Source organism: Protomyctophum parallelum (genome assembly GCF_964188405.1).
Source record: "Protomyctophum parallelum genome assembly, chromosome: 4".
NCBI classification, from domain to species: domain Eukaryota; kingdom Metazoa; phylum Chordata; class Actinopteri; order Myctophiformes; family Myctophidae; genus Protomyctophum; species Protomyctophum parallelum.
In genome coordinates, this window is record NC_139700.1 from 6048413 (window position 1) to 6066804 (window position 18392).

The 18392-nt window shown below is 44.8% G+C and overlaps 1 protein-coding gene across 1 annotated transcript; it reads left to right on the forward strand.

Annotated features, from left to right (window-relative positions):
* The first annotated feature begins 922 nt into the window (after window positions 1-922).
* ano10b (anoctamin 10b) lies at window positions 923-16731 on the forward strand. The gene is made up of 16 exons (XM_083764075.1): window positions 923-987; window positions 2897-3603; window positions 3811-3984; window positions 5028-5165; window positions 8681-8797; window positions 8943-9059; window positions 9926-10029; window positions 10567-10807; window positions 11993-12175; window positions 12819-12874; window positions 13211-13285; window positions 13400-13564; window positions 13779-13970; window positions 15268-15405; window positions 15983-16099; window positions 16303-16731. The coding sequence occupies exons 2-16, from the start codon at window positions 2904-2906 to the stop codon at window positions 16306-16308; spliced, it is 2523 nt and encodes an 840-aa protein (XP_083620201.1). The 5' UTR covers window positions 923-987; window positions 2897-2903; the 3' UTR covers window positions 16309-16731.
* Window positions 16732-18392: the final 1661 nt, after the last annotated feature.

An 18392-nucleotide genomic window follows, 5' to 3' on the forward strand; every position in this document is an offset into this window, starting at 1 on the left:
AAGTGTAATGCTTAATTGGGTCGTCCACTCACAGTTGACAGTCTTTGTATTGAGTTTGTGCTTAAAATGTACTGTAAATTCTACAAACTGTTAATAAATATTTCAATCAATCAATCAATCAATCAATCAATCAATCAATCAATCAATCAATCAATCAATCAATCAATCAATCAATCAATCAAAAGTCTGTCACAGTGAAAAGATTCTATTAAAAACAACAGAATCTGTCAGCTCCACTAAACATGTAGGCTAGTGTTGTTAGTAGAAATTTCCAAACATTATTATTATTATTATTAACATGAGAACAGTGGCTAATATTATTGCATGCTAAACTTTCCAAGAATAAAACCCCTGCCTTTTCTCCATCGATGAACTGCCCACAGCCCTCCTCCGAGACGGGGTTTACAGAGCAGCCCAAAGACGGGCAGTGTCGGTAGGCCAATCAGAGGCAGGCGGGGCGTTACCATGTCTATGCTCAGACGTAGAAGAATAGATATACACCCGACGAAATAGGGGCAGCAGCGTGACTCTGCTGCACAACTGTTTACATTACAAATGCTTGGATTCTGCTATGGTGTGGTGTGTGTGACAGGGGGCGTTGTTGGACAGTAGGACAGTAGGACCTGGGGGCTGCTGCAGTAGAATGCGTGGAGGAACAAGCAGCAATGGGAGGAGCCTGCATGTAAACCAAACTAACAGCCCTTCTTCAGTCCACACCCTGTTTTAAGCCTGGGGAAGTTTCTCCGCATTCCTGCCATAAACACTTACAGATTCACAGATTCATTTCACACACATACTCGTACGTACAAGGTAAGTGCACGCAAGTGGCTTGTTTCTGTTTCCCTGTTGTCAGATCATAAGATGAAGTATATACTTATAACTCTCCCTCTCTCTTTATTTCTGTTTATCCCTCTGGAGTGGGTGTGGTGGACCCGCTGACCAACTGCAGCAGATCAGAATAGTATCATCATCATCGCTCCACTATAGGTAGGCTACTGTGTTTCCTGAGTCATTGCTCACTTCTCTTTCTCTCTCTCACTTTGTATACCCCTTCTCTCTGCTGCATAAGCTTCAATAATTCAAGCAGGATTAGTCCTATAAGTCTGTGGTAGTGTACACCACTTTTGCATTCACTGTACATTTGTATATTCCCACTACCTCTGTCAATGCAGAGGTAGTGACAGACTGTTCAGCTGACATGTGTTGTCAGAGGAAGTTAGCGCTTTAACCACTGTTTCCTCTCAAGATGTTGCACAGGGGCCATGCATAATCTTACTTAGCTGCACTGTGTGTAATATGCAGTGTATTGTCTCTGCACACTATAAATGCTATGTTCTAATTTCTGCTGTTCACCATCTGTCCCTTCATTTGGATACCCACTAATGTGAGACCATAGATGGCAATGTAGAAGTCAAGTCATATCTAGACTATAGCTGATACTGATACAGCATATTTATTACAGTAGTCAAATGTTTATAACTGTTGTGTAACCTGCCTGTTGTTCAAATATCTGTAGCAATACATGGTCATGGTGAATATAAATGCAATATACTGTACCATATAAAATGATACAATCAAGACTGTACATACAACTGTATGAATTACTGTATTATAACATATATCTGCCACACTATCTGGTGGAAGTATAACTCATGTGTGTACAGTAGGTATATGCAAATTGTTATTAAACAGGGCGATATAATGTTAGCCAACAAAACTATGACTTTGTTGTTCATCTCTACTGTATAAGCTTAACAGTCTGTTCCAGCATGATTATAAACAGCTGCTAACGTTACGCAGATATAACAACCACCACTCCATGGAGTATTTGAAGAACAGAACATAGAGTAGGGTATTGTATTGTTGTGAAACAGAACAAGAGTGGATAGAATAGAATACAATATTTTTTTGCCAAATGTAATATGTTTTATATTATATTTTTTTGAAGCTATTTTCCCTGTCGGGACACCAAACAGATCATCAGGGCCCAAAAGCAGGCACAGGATTCAATACACAAAATTCAACAGTCTATTGAAGACTGTTGTTGTTGTGAAGGGGCAGGCCGCATGGCGCCTGCATGGGACGCACATTCTGACCTGAGATCAGATTCATACGAGGTTTCCGCTGGACACACACTGGTCCTGATGAACCCATTCTGACCTGAGATCAGATTCTAAAAATGTCAGTCGTTCTTCGATTTTTCAAAAAATAGCAGACCTACAAGCTCGTATCGCGCCACTCGGTGGCGCGATATGAGCTTGTAGATCTGCTATTTTTCAATAGCTAAAGCATAACATGATGCTGACACCAAAATGGGTGCCCGGTCAGAATGGGTTAATTGTGTGTGTCTGTTTTTGTTAGGGGATGAAAGACATAATTATGCCTTGTCAGTATTAAAAGGCCAATCTAAAAAATAAAATAAATCCAAGAGGGCTAAAGCTTAGACATAGTCCAAACAGGCTGAAGTAGAAAGGCGTTAGGGCCTAATAATGCCTTGGGCAAAGGTACAGTCCAGGTACAGGCAGGGATCTAAAACAGGCCGGATAACAGGTATACCATACGGTAAACTAGAGTCAAACTGGTCTATTCAGCAGGCAGAGAATAGTGGCATGAGTCTAGTGAGGCAATAAATACTGTGGCTACCCGTGAGCTCCTGTGGGCATAACCATACCTTTATTTTGCCATAGCCGTAGTAGAATATAAGGTAGACAGACACTCTTGTAGGAAAGGCTAAATATGCGAAATATAAACTTTTTAAATGTAAGTAAGTTTGTTTCTCAGCTTTCGTGGGTTCGGGTAAAACGCGTTATTAATAAACGTATTCATCTTTTTTTTCTTTTTTTTTTTTAAATTCTCTCTTTTTTTTTAACTCCATTCTTCTGACCTCCTTTTATAGCCTCATCATGACCTCGGTTGAAGGTGACGGTGGTGATGACTCTACACAGAAGATGCAGGGTCCTGGAGACGAGGCTCTGGGGGCAGTGAGAGGGGCGAGCAGCATGGCTTCAGGGTGGACCAAAGGTCCTGGAGACGAGGCTCTGGGGGCAGTGAGAGGGGCGAGCAGCATGGCTTCAGGGTGGACCAAAGGTCCTGGAGACGAGGCTCTGGGGGCAGTGAGAGGGGCGAGCAGCATGGCTTCAGGGTGGACCAAAGGTCCTGGAGACGAGGCTCTGGGGGCAGTGAGAGGGGCGAGCAGCATGGCTTCAGGGTGGACCAAAGGTCCTGGAGACGAGGCTCTGGGGGCAGTGAGAGGGGCGAGCAGCATGGCTTCAGGGTGGACCAAAGGTCCTGGAGACGAGGCTCTGGGGGCAGTGAGAGGGGCGAGCAGCATGGCTTCAGGGTGGACCAAAGGTCCTGGAGACGAGGCTCTGGGGGCAGTGAGAGGGGCGAGCAGCATGGCTTCAGGGTGGACCAAAGGAGACGAGGCTCTGGGGGGAGTGAGAGGGGCGAGCAGCATGGCTTCAGGGTGGACCAAAGTGAGCTGCCCTTGCTGTGAGTCGGATCAGGTCGAACCGCTAGTTCTGGTGCAGCTGGGAGCATTCGTCCAGGAAGGGACCAAGAAGTGGCTCATCAAACTGATCGAAGCTTCAGCGAAGGAGGGAGGTGAGAAATGTCGAGCTACACGCACACGCACACGCACACACACACACACACACACACACACACACACACACACACACACACACACACACACACACACACACACACACACACACACACACACACACACACACAGCTCCCATTCCGCCTGTTCTCACCCATCCCTCTCTACCTGCCTTAACCCCCCCCCCCCCCCCCCCCCCGCCTCAGGTGCTGCATTACTGGCCCACCCTGGTGAAGATGCTGGTGGAGACATCATCGTAGTCTCTGCTCCTCGCTGTACGTTACTGCGTGCCACTGAGGAGCTGGGCCTCTGTAAGACGCACCGTACCGGAGACATGGCCGCCTTCTCCTGTCACGACAGAGACAACTTTAAAGATACTGGTAATGTGGAGCGACTTTGAACTTGGTCTAAGTCCTCCTTTTATTGCTGGTGTCCTCGAGGAAAGCAATAAGGTACACCCGCACACTGTGTATCTGCTGGGCACAAGAGTATTGTCTTATTTAATGAAGCAACGTTTCGGTCCCTCCGGACCTGGGCCATATAGTTTTATGGTTTAAAATAATACCTTTCCTGTATAGTTACCACGCAAAGTCGTGGGTAGAGCTGCCATTTGAAAATGTTACAAAATGGTCCCTTTAAATATTATCATGTGGATATTTGAAAGGTTTCACATTTGCATTCTTTTATATCTTGGGAAGATATTATTGTGTGTGTATCCAAATATCCCACTGTTATTAAACACTGAGATTAGTTATAAGTTAGTTAGATCTGGTCCATAGCTCTAATGCGTTGCATTTAGAGCTATGTTACTCTCAACTTCCGCCGCTCGCATGAATGCAGACCAGCCTCTCCTCTTTAGCGTAAATAAAAAGAACGTTTTTGCTACTCACCAAAACAAAGGTGGGTTGTGTCATTAGAAAGTCTACTTTCCTTAGTGGACGCACTCTGAGCCCCCCACCACACGTATAAACGGTACTTTTTGGCCAAAAGGGGATTTTGTTTCCACCAGGAAAAAATACTTTTAGTTACTCCGCTGCGCCTTCTACCGATATTGCCCAGAGAACTGCCTCATAGAGAAAAAATAAAAAAATTGCTTTCTGGCCAAAGAGTACCGTTTATACGTGTGGTGGGGGGCGCAGAGTGCGTCCACTAAGGAAAGTAGGCTTTCTAATGACACAACCCGCCTTTGTTTTGGTAAGTAGCAAAAACGTTCTGGTTATTTACACTAAAGAGGAAAGAGGCTGGTCTGCATTCATGCGAGCGGCGGAAGTTGAGAGTAACATAGCTCTAAATGCAACGCATGCGAGCTATGGACCAGAGCTAGTTATAAGTTAAGGTTTGCCAACAGAAACAGTGTCATCGTTGTTCATCTCAATGAGGTTAACAGTCTAGTCTACTGTGTGTGTGTGTGTGTGTATGTTAGATGACCTGCAGGTGTTCCTGACCCTGGCAGAACGGCAGTACATAGTAAAGTATGAACTGGAAGGTCTGCGTGCTCAGAGGGACCTGAGGATACCTGGCCTGTCTGACAGGCTCACCCTGCAACACCGAGACGGCATCTGTGAGTCTGGACCTTTGGCATGCTGGTAGATTACAAACATATTCCCATCCAAATCTTACTAGACGTACAGTATGTATGTATGTAAGTACTAAGTATAGGCAATCCGTAGCCAACAGCAAAAACTATTTTGTATTTTGTTTCCCTATCTGGACACATTTCTTAGTATACTGTGTTCCGATTTGGGTTTCTCTGCTGTCAAAACTGTAAGATAGTGATCATAGTGATTATAATAATTGAAAGTGTAATACAGGGCAAAAATGTCAAAAATGTCAAACTTTCCTTTTGCTTTAAGTAGCATGTGACGTGTCAAACTAGGGGGTTTTGATGATTCTGAATCCATTCCAAGCATTAGGTTTGGACAAAATACAAAAAAATGACATTTTTGCCTGCCATAGGATGTTAATGGTATAGGGTCACAAGAAACCCCTATAAAAAAGATTGCTCAATACTAACAGCCGGTCAGCAAGTGGATTCATGAATGTATGCCGGACTATGAAGGTTTTCTGAAAAAGCATGTTTTCCCTGCCGGTTTTATTCACTGAGTAGCCTTGCTAATTCTACCGCTTTGCTACTGACAAGAAGTGTCCAGCAGAGGAACTCTATATCGATTCAGGGAATCTGAATAGAATTAAACATGGTGGCACAGTTGGTAGTGCTGTCGCCTCACAGCTAGAAGGTCCTGGGTTCGATTCCCGCTCGGGGCGCTGTGGGTGCTGGCGGCGTGTTTCCTCCTCCGCGTCATCAGTGCCCATACCCGAAGGCGGGGTTGGCGAAAGGGCCTTTCTGTGTGGAGTTTGCATGTTCTCCCCGTGTCCCCTAGGGTAGGTACCCTCACAAAAACATGCAGTAATCCTGGTCTCTAAACTGCCTCCCCCTGGCCAGCTGGGGCGCCTGATGGAGGGGAAAGGAACTGGTTGGAATAACGTGTTCCTTCCACGCGCTATGTCCAACCAGGGAAACTCCCCCCTGTCAGGTGTAAAGGAGCAACTTGGACACTCAGGCATGAAGGAAGCATGAGTTAAGTCCGTTGCTCTCCCCTGGTTGGCGGAGGGTGTGTAGAGCCCAGGATCACATTAGATGATTGACACAGGGGTGAAAAATGGGTTACAAAATCGTGGGATAAAAAATATATATATATAAAAAATAAAGTGTTGTAATACTAACGAGCACAAAGGTTAACTGCACCCCTCAAGCACTCAGGTCTTCTTCTTTTCGTGCCCACAAGACAATAAGTTACGAGTCTTGGCTAGACAGCTGAACACATTGCTTTCCCTTCTCATTAAACTCTGCCACGTCCGATGCTGCTGTACCCAGGTGGTCTCTGTGTACACGAGTACTACTTGCTTAGCTCAGCAGTTCTCTCTCATCTCCATTCAGTCAGGATTTTGTTATCCCCTGTGCATTTGTGTACACGCTAGTGCACATTTGTTATTGTGCTTGTGGGTGTGTATGTTTATTTAACCTTGTGTCAATGGCCTGTAGCTCTACACATATTCAGTTCTAGTATAGGACCCACATTGACCTTTGGCTGGACCATAACAGTAGGGACAGCTCGATTTGTCTGAGTGACTGACGACTACCTGACTGACTGACTGACTGACTGACCAATCTGGGAACTCATAGTGACTGACTGACTGACTGACTGATGAAGTTGGCTGGTTGTCCTAATATTGAACTAGCTAATCGCAGCGAAATTGTCCTTCCAGGCTATGGGATGCCAGTTGGCCTAACAACAGACAAGCTGGATGCAGTATAGCAATAACTAGGGATGTCATTCATTTGAAATGACATCATCGGATCGGGGCAACCAACGTTTTATTGTCATCTGCCCGGCTCTACAGTACGAGTATCTAAAAATCACTCTCGTGTGAAGTGAAGGGCGCTCTTCATCATACATCACATTCCGTGCTCAGCCAATCAAATCATCACAAATGTTGCCCCAGCCAATCACAATTGGCGTCTTAAATATTCTGCCCTCACTTTTTATCTACAATATGTACTTCGCTCAGCCAATCAAATCGTCGCTATGGGGTGATCAGCCAATAAAAATCACCACTAAAATTCACACAAACAAACAAAACTGGGCATTGGAGGGGCTAGTGCCCCTCAAAAATAGATACCGTGCTTAAAAATAGATATGTACCCGGTGCACGGTGGCACAGTTGGTAGTGCTGTCGCCTCACAGCTAGAAGGTCCTGGGTTCGATTCCCGCTCGGGGCGCTGTGGGTGCTGGCGGCGTGTTTCCTCCTCCGTGTCATCAGTGCCCATACCCGAAGGCGGGGTTGGCGAAAGGGCCTTTCTGTGTGGAGTTTGCATGTTCTCCCCGTGTCTCCTAGGATAGGTACCCTCAGAAAAACATGCAGTAATCCTGGTCTCTAAACTGCCTCCCCCTGGCCAGCCGGGGCGCCTGATGGAGGGGAATGGAACTGGTTGGAATAACGTGTTCCTTCCACGCGCTACGTCCAACCAGGGAAACTCCCCCCTGTCAGGTGTAAAGGAGCAACTTGGACACTCAGGCATGAAGGAAGCATGAGTTCAAGTCTGTTGCTCTCCCCAGGTTGGCGGAGGGTGTGTAGAGCCCAGGATCACATTAGATAATTGACACAGGGGTGAAAAATGGTTTACAAAATCGTGGGATTAAAAATTATAGTAAAACAAATATATATATAGATATGTACCAACCGGAAAAAGTACCACCCTGCCAGCCCCATGCCTTTTTGCATGCAATCACAAAACAATTATTGTCATCCATTTGGATAGTTGTTGTAAGTACAGCACATGCAAGAGGGATAGGAAGATAGAGAGAGACAGAGAGTGAGTGTGTCTGAGTGAAAGCTAGAGACAGAAAACGAGCGCTACCTTTTTTTGCCTGTAGAGTTCACTCATAGTTCAATGTAGAAAAGAAGAGAAGTCTGCACACAGATCTGCTCCACAGTGTTTCGTTTAATTTTTAAAGACTTGAATTTTACAGATACGCAACGTTTCGGCCACCTGATGAAACATTGTGTTCTCTTCTTTTCTACATTGTTTACTACCTTTTGTCCAGCACCAGCGAAGAACTGGATGTGCGCAACCTACCTCTTACTGTAGTTCACTCATGAAAGAACACCATGATAGGGAAGATGACAGTACATCCTTTTATTTGTAATATAGCTCCATAATGCGTTTTGCAGCCTGCATTCGTCCTTTCAAATCACGGCATTTCATACTTGGCAGTCTTGGCCTAAGTGTACAGTATACTACAGTAGGCTCTGACCTACATGCAGTCCCATGTTGGTGTCAGCATCATGTTATGCTTTATCTATTGAAAAATAGCAGATCTACAAGCTCATATCGCGCCACCGAGTGGCGCGATACGAGCTTGTAGGTCTGCTATTTTTGAAAAATCGAAGAACGACTGACATTTTTAGAATCTGATCTCAGGTCAGAATGGGTTCATCAGACCAGTGTGTGTCCAGTGGAAAACCTCGTATGAATCTGATCTCAGGTCAGAATGGGTTAATGTTGTATTTCAGGGCAGAGGCTGCAGCAGACAGGCGTGATAGTGGACGTGTTTCCCCTCCATGACCAGGACAAACTGAAGGCCCTCAGAAAGGCCTGGTACACGTCCAATCAGCTCGCACAGCCACTGGGTAAGAAAGAGGAACATTCACACATGCACACACGCACGCAAGGTTTTGTAAATTATTTATAGGTGGGTGCATGTTGACCAATGACAGGTGGTTAATTCACAGAGAACGTATACTGTACTATCTGTGTGCCTCGCTGTTTATTCAGATGCAGTCCAGGCGTATTTCGGAGGCAACGTGGCGTTCTACTTCAGCTTCCTGGATTTCTACACCTGGTCCCTCCTGCCTCCAGCCATACTAGGCCTGGCACTCACTTACTTCTCAGGTACTGTGTCTGTGTTTCTGTATTCGCGCTGTTGTGCGCCATGGCTGTAGGGGTTGTCGCGATTTTTACATAATCGTCTAAATACAATTATTTTGTCATAATCGTCATAATTGTGGCTTGAAAGTTTTTCATGTATTAACAGATCTAGAAGCTTTGTGATGAACTGAAAGCTTGTATATCTGCTATTTCCACTATTCTTAAAAGTATAACATTTATTTAAAAAATGCCAGTAATTTCTTGGTATATTTCAGTTATTTGCCCTGTGCACTTTTTCATTACAAAGCAAAACCACACAAAAGGGGACAAAACGGTGTTTACGGTAAACCACACCAATGCAACTCATTTAGTTGCAATTAGTTGCATTGGTGTGGTTGACCTTAAAACCTTGCAACAAAACAAACCACACCAATGCAACTACTTGCAACTGCCATTGGGTATAATGGCTGCAAGTTGAAAATTGCTGCAAGCTAAGTTGCCTGTTGCAAGGAGTTGTGTGGCGAATCGTTGGTGTGGTTTGGGCAAACAGGCAAACAGAAACGTAATTTCTATTCACAATGTTCCATAATGTTCAACCCCAGAAAACACAATTAAAGGTATATTCAGTGATTTCACTCAAAAATCCTTGGGTTTCGTTTTTGGCTGTGGGACCCAGCCTTTCGTCCAATCAGGATAGAGAGTCAAAAACGAAACCTAAGGTTTTTTGACCCCCAGGGGTTAACTGGGGACAGGGAGGAACTCCTTATATGGCCAGCACACTCTATAGTAGGGAGGATTATCACAACAAAACAAAAAAATAAGTGATATTTGACTTAAGTGAAATCACTGAATATACCTTTAAAACGACATGTTATTCAAATGTCATGCAGCGGGTGTCCAGAAGGAGGCGTTGGAGTCTCTCTCCGGGTCAGGGCAGAGCAGCAGCGACGATGACGACTCAGCATCGCTCTCGGTCAGCGGCCACATGATCCAGGTACATACATGTAAATAAGATAACAGAGACCCTACGAGTGTAAGTAAGTAGCCTTGCCAAGCCATGAAGGTCCATAGGGCCTATCTCCTGTTTCTGTAGCGTGAGGCAGCGTGATGTACAAGTACACCCCCTGGACATGACGCTAGTATGTCACAGGGACTTACCCCCAATCCAACCCTTGACGCTGAGTGTCAAGCAGGGAGGCACTGGGTCCCATTTTTAGAGTCTTTGGTATGACCCGGCCGGGGATCGAACCCCGACCTCCCCTCCCAGACCCAGGGCGGACACTCTAACCACAAGGCCACTGAGCTGGTACCCTACGAGTGTGCCGTTTGTAAATTAACTAAGAGAGACCCTACAAGTGTGCTGTTTGTGTGTGGAACGAGCTCCTGCATTTTCTTTCTTGCCTTGATCTCCTAACCCCCCCCTTCTACTCTTCTGCCCTTTCTTTGTTTTCTTGGGGAAAAAAATACCACGATGAGAACTATGCCAAAAAAAATGCTAAAAGATTGGTGTTGTTCTTCCATCCATTACCAGGCCGTCTTCAGCATGCTGTGGTCCACCGTGGTCATGGAGATGTGGAAGCGCCGGAGCTCCTCTCTCTCCTACCGCTGGGGCTCCGGGCACCTCGCCGAGCGCTTCGCGGAGCCCCGCCCCGGCTTCCACGGCCAGCTGGGGGTCAACCCCGTCACGGGCCGCGTGGAGCCGCTCTTCCCCGACTGGCAGAGGCAGCTGCGCGTGACGCTGGGGTCTCTCCCTGTGGTGCTGCTGTTTTTAGGTTTAAGGGCGTCTTAGTTGAATAAATTCCCCCACCACAACTATGTTGCACAACTGTACTTCCTTTCAGCTGCTAACTATCCATTATTGTGTTAGTGATAATTCATTGTCAAAGTGGTGCCCTACATTTATTAAAAAAAATATAACATACAGCCACTCACAACCTTGTGAGCTTGTAAATTGGCTATTTTCACTTTATTTTATTTATTTATTTATTTATTTATTTATTTATTTATTTATTTATTTATTTATTTATTTATTTATTTATTTATTTATTACATTTTTGAAACGTTTTGCCTATAATGACTTGCCCAAAATAGGGATTGATTATTAACCCATTAAGACCCAAGGCTGCTTTTAGAAATGTCTTCTGAATCATGACAGATTTCTGAAAAACCTATGTTTCTATATCAGCTCAAACCTTTTCATGTCAAGGCCGTCGACGCCCCAAATGTTTTATTCCAGTGACCCCCAGGAGCAAAGTTTTGAGTTAAAGATGTAAAGATATATATTCAAAGATCTGTACACATGTTCACAATTTTATGTATTTATTTATTCATAGCACGAACTTGTATACGTATAGCACGTATAAAATATAAAGTATAAAATAATGGTTAAAGTGGTTGCCTAAAATGACACGGACGCTTTCCCGGTCTAAAATGGTATTATTTTATTAAATGATCAATTATTGATTGTTATTTTTTTAAACTGCTTAAATCGATCAGTTTGATTAACCCATTCTGACCGGGCACCCATTTTGGTGTTGGCATCATGTTATCCTTTAGCTATTGAAAAATAGCAGATCTACAAGCTCATAGCGCGCCACAGAGTGGCGCGCTATGAGCGGCGCGCTATGAGCTTGTAGGTCTGCTATTTTTGAAAAATCGAAGAACGACTGACATTTTTAGAATCTGATCTCAGGTCAGAATGGGTTAATCAGACCAGTGTGTGTCCAGTGGAAACCTCGTTATGAATCTGATCTCAGGTCAGAATGGGTTAACTGTTCCAGCCCTATACTGACCTTGTGTCACGATCGTATAGTAGGTATGTCGGGCAAAGCAACAAAGTCAAAATGAAACCTAACTCATTGCAGAATGAAGCTGTTATTAACAGCGTAACGCTTTCCTGCCCTGCTTGACATCACCACTCTTGCCCTCTCTCCTCTCTCTCCTCTGCCCCGTCGCAGGCTTGGTGGTGCTGGGTATGCTGGGTTTCTACTGGGGGGAATCCCAGGCGCAAGGCCTGCACCGGGAGTGGGACTCCCTGCTGTCTCAAGTCCTGCTCTACCTGCCCTCTATAACTCACATCGTCTACACCAACATACTGGGGAATGTCTATAGACACGTAGCTCTGTCCCTGACCGAGTGGGGTACGCACGCACACACGTACGCACGCACACACACACACACACGCACGCACGCAGTCACACACACACGCACGCACACACACACACGCACACACCCCAACCCTTGGCTCTGTCCCTGAACGAGTGGGGTAAGTGCGAAAAAGAGAGAATCAAGAGAAGTGGAGAAGAGAAATGTATTTCTGATCTTTACAGTCATTTATTTATGTAAAACAGTGGTTTTCAACGCTTTTCATATCAAGGTCCATTATTTATTCGGCATTTGAGCCACGGACCACCGTTGGATGAGATACAGCCTCACAGACCCAAATATTTTGTTATCGTTGGATAGGATTATGTCCACAATTCCATGCTGTATTGGTCTGGGTTTACACTCTCAAGAGTTAAAGACCTAGGGTCCATTTGGTTACCAACTCTCCATCATTTCACTGGGGACCACCTGGAACCCCCTCAAGGACCACTGGTGGTCCCCAGACGGATGTACACACACGCACGCACGCAATCTCACACACATACACTCACACACAGTCACACACACACACACACACACACACACACACACACACACACACACACACACACAACCTAACTAACTGTAGCTGGTGACACCCATGAATCGTTAATCAAAGGCGTGTTCTTTTCCTCTCAGAGAACCACAGAGAAGAATCAGTCTTCCAAAACCACCATACTGCTAAAGTTCTGCTGGTTAGTCTCTCCTCTCCTCTCCTCTCCTCTCCCCTCCTCTCCTCTCCTCTCCTCTCCTCTCCTCTCCTCTCCTCTCCTCTCCTCTCCTCTCCTCTCCTCTCCTCTCCTCTCCTCTCCTCTCCTCTCCTCTCCTCTCCTCTCCTCTCCTCTCCTCTCCTCTCCTCTCCTCTCCTCTCCTCTCCTCTCCTCTCCTCTCCTCTCCTCTCCTCTCCTCTCCTCTCCTCTCCTCTCCTCTCCTCTCCTCTCCTCTCCTCATGTTTTATTTATATACATATCCACTCAATGCACAATGCAATGGCCATGCTCAGCTATCATGTTCTTTTCCCTTTGCTCCAGTTTACCTTCTTCAACTACTTCGCTGTGCTCTTCCATATTGCTTTCTACAAACAGGATCTTCCCCTGCTTCGCAAGGTAATTCATCTTAATATAATTATTCTACTTTGTTCTTCCAAATTCATGATTGATAACATTTGTGTGCAAGACCGACTTCCTGTGTTATCTATCTTGGTTTCTCTCTCTCTGAAGCGTCTAGCATCTCTACTGATAATCACCCAGCTGGTGAATCAGGTGACAGAGGTGGTCATTCCATTCCTGGTGGATCTACTCATTAGCGCCCCCCGGAGGAGTGAGCACGACGACGACCCACAGGAGGACAAACTCAGGAACCAAGGCAAATTGCCAGCCTTCCCAGTGAGTGTGTGTGTGTGTGTGTGTGTGTGTGTGTGTGTGTGTGTGTGTGTGTGTGTGTGTGTGTGTCAGCATGGACAGACTTGAGCCGACAGGCGCGGCCAAAGGAAGCTGACGCCCGACGTCTTTCCGGTGTGTGTGTGTAATATATTGTTATGTAGACTAAACCCTCACAGTATATCACAAGTGAGCCTCTCTCTTTCTTGTCTTGCTTCAGGGCCTGTTTGCAGAGTACATTGAGCTCCTGGTGCAGTTTGGGTATTTGAGTCTTTTCTCGTGCGTGTACCCTCTGACAGCCATGCTGCTGCTCATCAACAATCTGACAGAGATACGGTCGGATGCCTACAAGATCTGCAACCTATTCCGCAAGCCCTTCTCTGCTCCCGTGACTGGCATGGGAGTCTGGCAGGTCAGGGGTCTAAAAAAAAAAGAATAAACACAGAAAAGACTTGAATGAAGATCAATTGCTAATATACAAATAAAGATTATTATTATTATTATTATTCCCAGCAAGCACGGTCAGGACCTGGACGAATTAGTGACGTCTCTATTGGGGACAAATCATGTCAAACCAAGACTAGTCACATCTGGCCCAAAATATCACCTGATTTCAACCAACATCAATTCTGCTCACTAAGGTCACATTCTCACCTAATACTTCGGTAGACTCAGATCCGTATGGGCGGGGAAAGGGAATTCTTGCATATTTAATTGGCTGCGGTTTGCCTTCACAGTGTCATTCGCAGCAATTGGAAACGCAGCAGGGGGGACCTTTATCAATGTGTTCCGTTCATAAACTATAGCCTACACAGTGAAATATATGGTGATAAAATTACACTCATAACGTGCATGTGTCGTGCCGTCTGGGACCCCCCCCCCCCCCTCTCTCTCTCTCTCTATGCACGCAGCCGCCACACACTGTTCTTTTGGGCATGGAGGCACAGCGCTGCATGAGCGCACTGATATAACTCCCCAGTCCCACACAGTGACAGCACTCCATGTTTACGGCACGCACAGACAGACAGACAGAATATTATGTAGGCTATAATACACTGCAGTGTTTTTATGTGTTTTCTTAAGCAATTGATTAATGTAGCCTACACGTCCTCATTTCGATCAGGGCTTCAGTCTCCTTATTCGACCACGTCTATCCACAGTAACGGGACATCTTTGCGCTGCGTAAAATATGCCTTAACCGTCTCCAACTGTGTTCAGCTCCTCACCCGCCACATTATGTTTGCTTCATTTCCTTTATTTACTGCGGATTGCATTCACACCTGCACCGAATCGTAGTCAAGTGCGATTCGAAGCGAAGCGAAACCCACGTTTTTTGGCGGAGTAAAATGCGGTTATTTGCTGCGCATTAGGATTCGAATGAGCCTTCACACCTGCCAAACGAAGCGCACTTTCTGACAATGCGCAGCAGGATTCGTTTTAATCGCAGCAAAGCTCTCTGGTATGAATGCGACCTAAGACAGACGTCCCTGGATGAATCAGAGAGAGTCTGATCGAGGCCAGATCAACTTAAGTCATATCATAACTAGTCAGATCTGGCCCAGAATAAGCTATATTATTTCAACTGGTGAAGACGTCCTGGAAATGACGTCATCATAACATCATCATGACGTCATTTGGCTTGCTGGGTTATATTAGAGTTGTCATTTGGCGTCTTCAGTAGTTGCTTAATGTTTGTTTTTCCGTTTCAGACAGCATTTGAGATTCTGAGCTTTGTCTCTGTCATATCCAACTGTTGGCTGCTACTACTGTCACCACAACTACGAGAGTTCTGTCAGGACGGCGGGATCAGTGGCACCAACATCGTGCTGTTGGCTGTCCTGCTGGAGGTATGAATAGAAATATGAATTCTAAAAATGTCTTCTACATCCAGACAGTTTTCTGAAAAAGCTATGTTTCTATGTCAGTCGTTCTTCGATTTTTCAAAAATAGCAGACCTACAAGCTCATAGCGCACCACCGAGTGGTGCGCTATGAGCTTGTAGATCTGCTATTTTTCAATAGCTAAAGCATAACATAATGCTAACACCAAAAGGGGTTCCTGCCCAAAATGGGTTAAACTCTCTCATGAAGCCACATCTGTCAGAGAAAATTAATGATCAATGAAAATTTCAGAAAATTGCAAAAAAGATACAAAGAATTGTAGTGAGTGTAATGTTTTCAATATATCCTTAATATACAGTTTCCTTGTAATAATTATATGTAATATGTTTAGAGTTTAAGAGTAAAACACAAATCAGTAAAGTAAAAAATGTAATATGTTCTATACAGTATTTTATTGTGTGTGTGTGTGTGTATGTGTGTGTGTGTGTGTGTGTGTGTGTGTGTGTGTGTGTGTGTGTGTGTGTGTGTGTGTGTGTGTGTGGTGTGGTGTGGTGTGGTGTGTGTGCGACATGCGTGCTTGCAGCATGTTCTGATCCTGATCAAGATGGTGCTGGTGTTCCTGATCCCAGATGAACCGGCCTGGGTGAGAATTCAGCGACAGAAGATTGAGTTCAAATCCATGTTGGCCCTGAGGGAGCAGGTCAGAATACACACACACACACACACACACACACACGGACAGCTACATCATAATTCATTTTTGTAACATTTCATATTTGTCAGGGCTGACAATTCAACCCGGTTAACAGATCAATATCACTGAACAAGGCTCTCTCTGTCTGTCTGTCTCTCTCTCTCTCTCTCTTTCTGTGTCTCTGTCTCTGTTTCTCCAACTATTCACAGCTCTGAATACGTGCTGACATCACATGGATGAGACGGTGCTTTCTGTTCTCTCATTCTGCTAGGTCTAGTATACGACTGAGCAGAACCACCAGTGTTTTCTGGGCCCGTAACCCTGAAGAGAAGGAGAAGGACCTACAATAAGGTCCATTATACACAGACTGCTAGAATGCTACTATGCCACAAATGTTATAGCCTGCCTACAATTCAAGTATCGATGAGGCATCTATGTCGCTGTCACGATGTAATATACTGTGCTTCAGTTTAAAAATGCACCTTCGTTTCACATGTACAGTCAGTGACTAAGTACACAGCGGGGTTCACAGCAAGTGCACTTAATAATTTACAGCAGCTGACGTGTGTTGGAGTTTTCAACATTGCTAATTGAATGTGTCACTTTAAAATCAATATTACGACGGTTGAGGCACTGTCGTGGTGGTGACTTGCAAGCGGAGCTAGTGTCAACGTTAATTTATTCATTTATTTATTTTGTGTTATTCTTTTTTTAAGTGTTCAACGTGGTATTTAGTCTAGAAAGGGAATTCTGCCACGCCTCAGGCCAGCGAAGGCAGGTCCAGTGCATCACAGGAGACGGTATACACAACCGCAATCAAAAGTAGAGAACGCATGCACTGGAGCAGCCAGGATAATAAGACTTAAGTATACAAGCCCTACTGCAGCAAATCACAGAAAGACTGACGTTTCGATGCTACTGCATCAGTCTTACTGTGTCTGTATACTTACTACTTAGCACCTTAATAAAAAAAGGTGTCCGAGCTGCCCCAATGTGCCCTTTTAAAATTTTACCCCCTCTTTCTACCCAATTTAGTCGTTTTGCCAGTTTATTCCTCCACACACACATTCGTGTGATGTCACTGCTGTCGTATCCTACTGACTCACCTGCCAGTGAGGAGCCCCCACCAGGAGGTGACTCACCTGCCAGTGAGGAGCCCCCACCGGGAGGTGACTCACCTGCCAGTGAGGAGCCCCCACCAGGAGGACGTACTGTAGAGCCCAACACTCCCCTAGGAATACGTGCAGTGGCGCATACAGTATCACTCCCCGAACACGCTCAACAAAGCCGAATGCACCACGTGGAATTTTAACCCACAGCGCACCTCTACAGTGGTGGACAGGCACTTTAACCACTGTGTGTGTATGTATGTGTGTTCTCTTCTTTTGATGAATTTAGTAAAATACAATTGGAAACACAAAACACAGAAGAAGTATTATACAATTTCAGTTGGGTTTGTTGTCTGTTAAATCCAAGCCAAAAAAGTACTGTACATTCACAGTTTCTTTGCCTTATGTTCCTTTTGTTTTATATTGTTTTATATGGTACGTTTTAATGAAGTGAAATAAAAGAGCAGTTGTTCTTTATTGACCACCAGTGTTTGTATTTTTATGAATTTGTATTTCTGAAAGGAAGAGAGAAAATGTTGTGTACCTTATACTGTGTTAAAAGAAAGAACGGGACAAACACCAGTTATACAATATACAGTATGATTATATAATGTACTGTATGTCAAAAGAAAGTTGAAAGAAGAAAATTGTGACCCAATTTCTGGGTCACATGCAGCCACAGTACATAAATCTAACAAATGAATCGTGATGTTCTGCTTTTGTAGCATTTCTCAACGGGGGTGTTACACAAGAACTGTATATCCTGTCCTGGTATGAGTATTGAAAGAAAATGAAGCATAACATACTGGGTGATAACAAGGGGATATATTGGTTAAAATATGGTTGAATGGCCCAGGCCGTAGCGTAACGGTCTGGGCACCGGACTGGTAATCCAGTCGCAGTGTGCCGCGGGTTCGACTCCCGGACCCGACACGGCCTTTACTGCATGTCATCCCCCCATCTCTCTCCCGTTTCCTGTCAGCCTACTGTCTGTCCCTTCAAAAAATCAATAAAAGGCGTAAGCCGCAAAAAAATATCTTAAAAAAAATAAAATATGGTTGAATATTTAACCCCGAAATGAAGTGTACGGAAAATATGTTTTGTTTTGTGTAGTTAAACAATCATTCATTTTCAGTGGACAGGTTTTGCCCATAGGTGGAGCTGTGGAGGAAAAGCATGTCAGCAATAGT

Excerpts from the sequence above, each read along its gene's own strand:
- ano10b (XM_083764075.1), top strand. The coding sequence starts at position 2,904 with ATGACCTCGGTTGAAGGTGACGGTGGTGATGACTCTACACAGAAGATG. Across the intron at positions 10,030-10,566 it reads TCAGCGGCCACATGATCCAG|GCCGTCTTCAGCATGCTGTG; the intron begins GTACATACATGT and ends ATCCATTACCAG. Across the intron at positions 13,971-15,267 it reads CTGGCATGGGAGTCTGGCAG|ACAGCATTTGAGATTCTGAG; the intron begins GTCAGGGGTCTA and ends TTTCCGTTTCAG.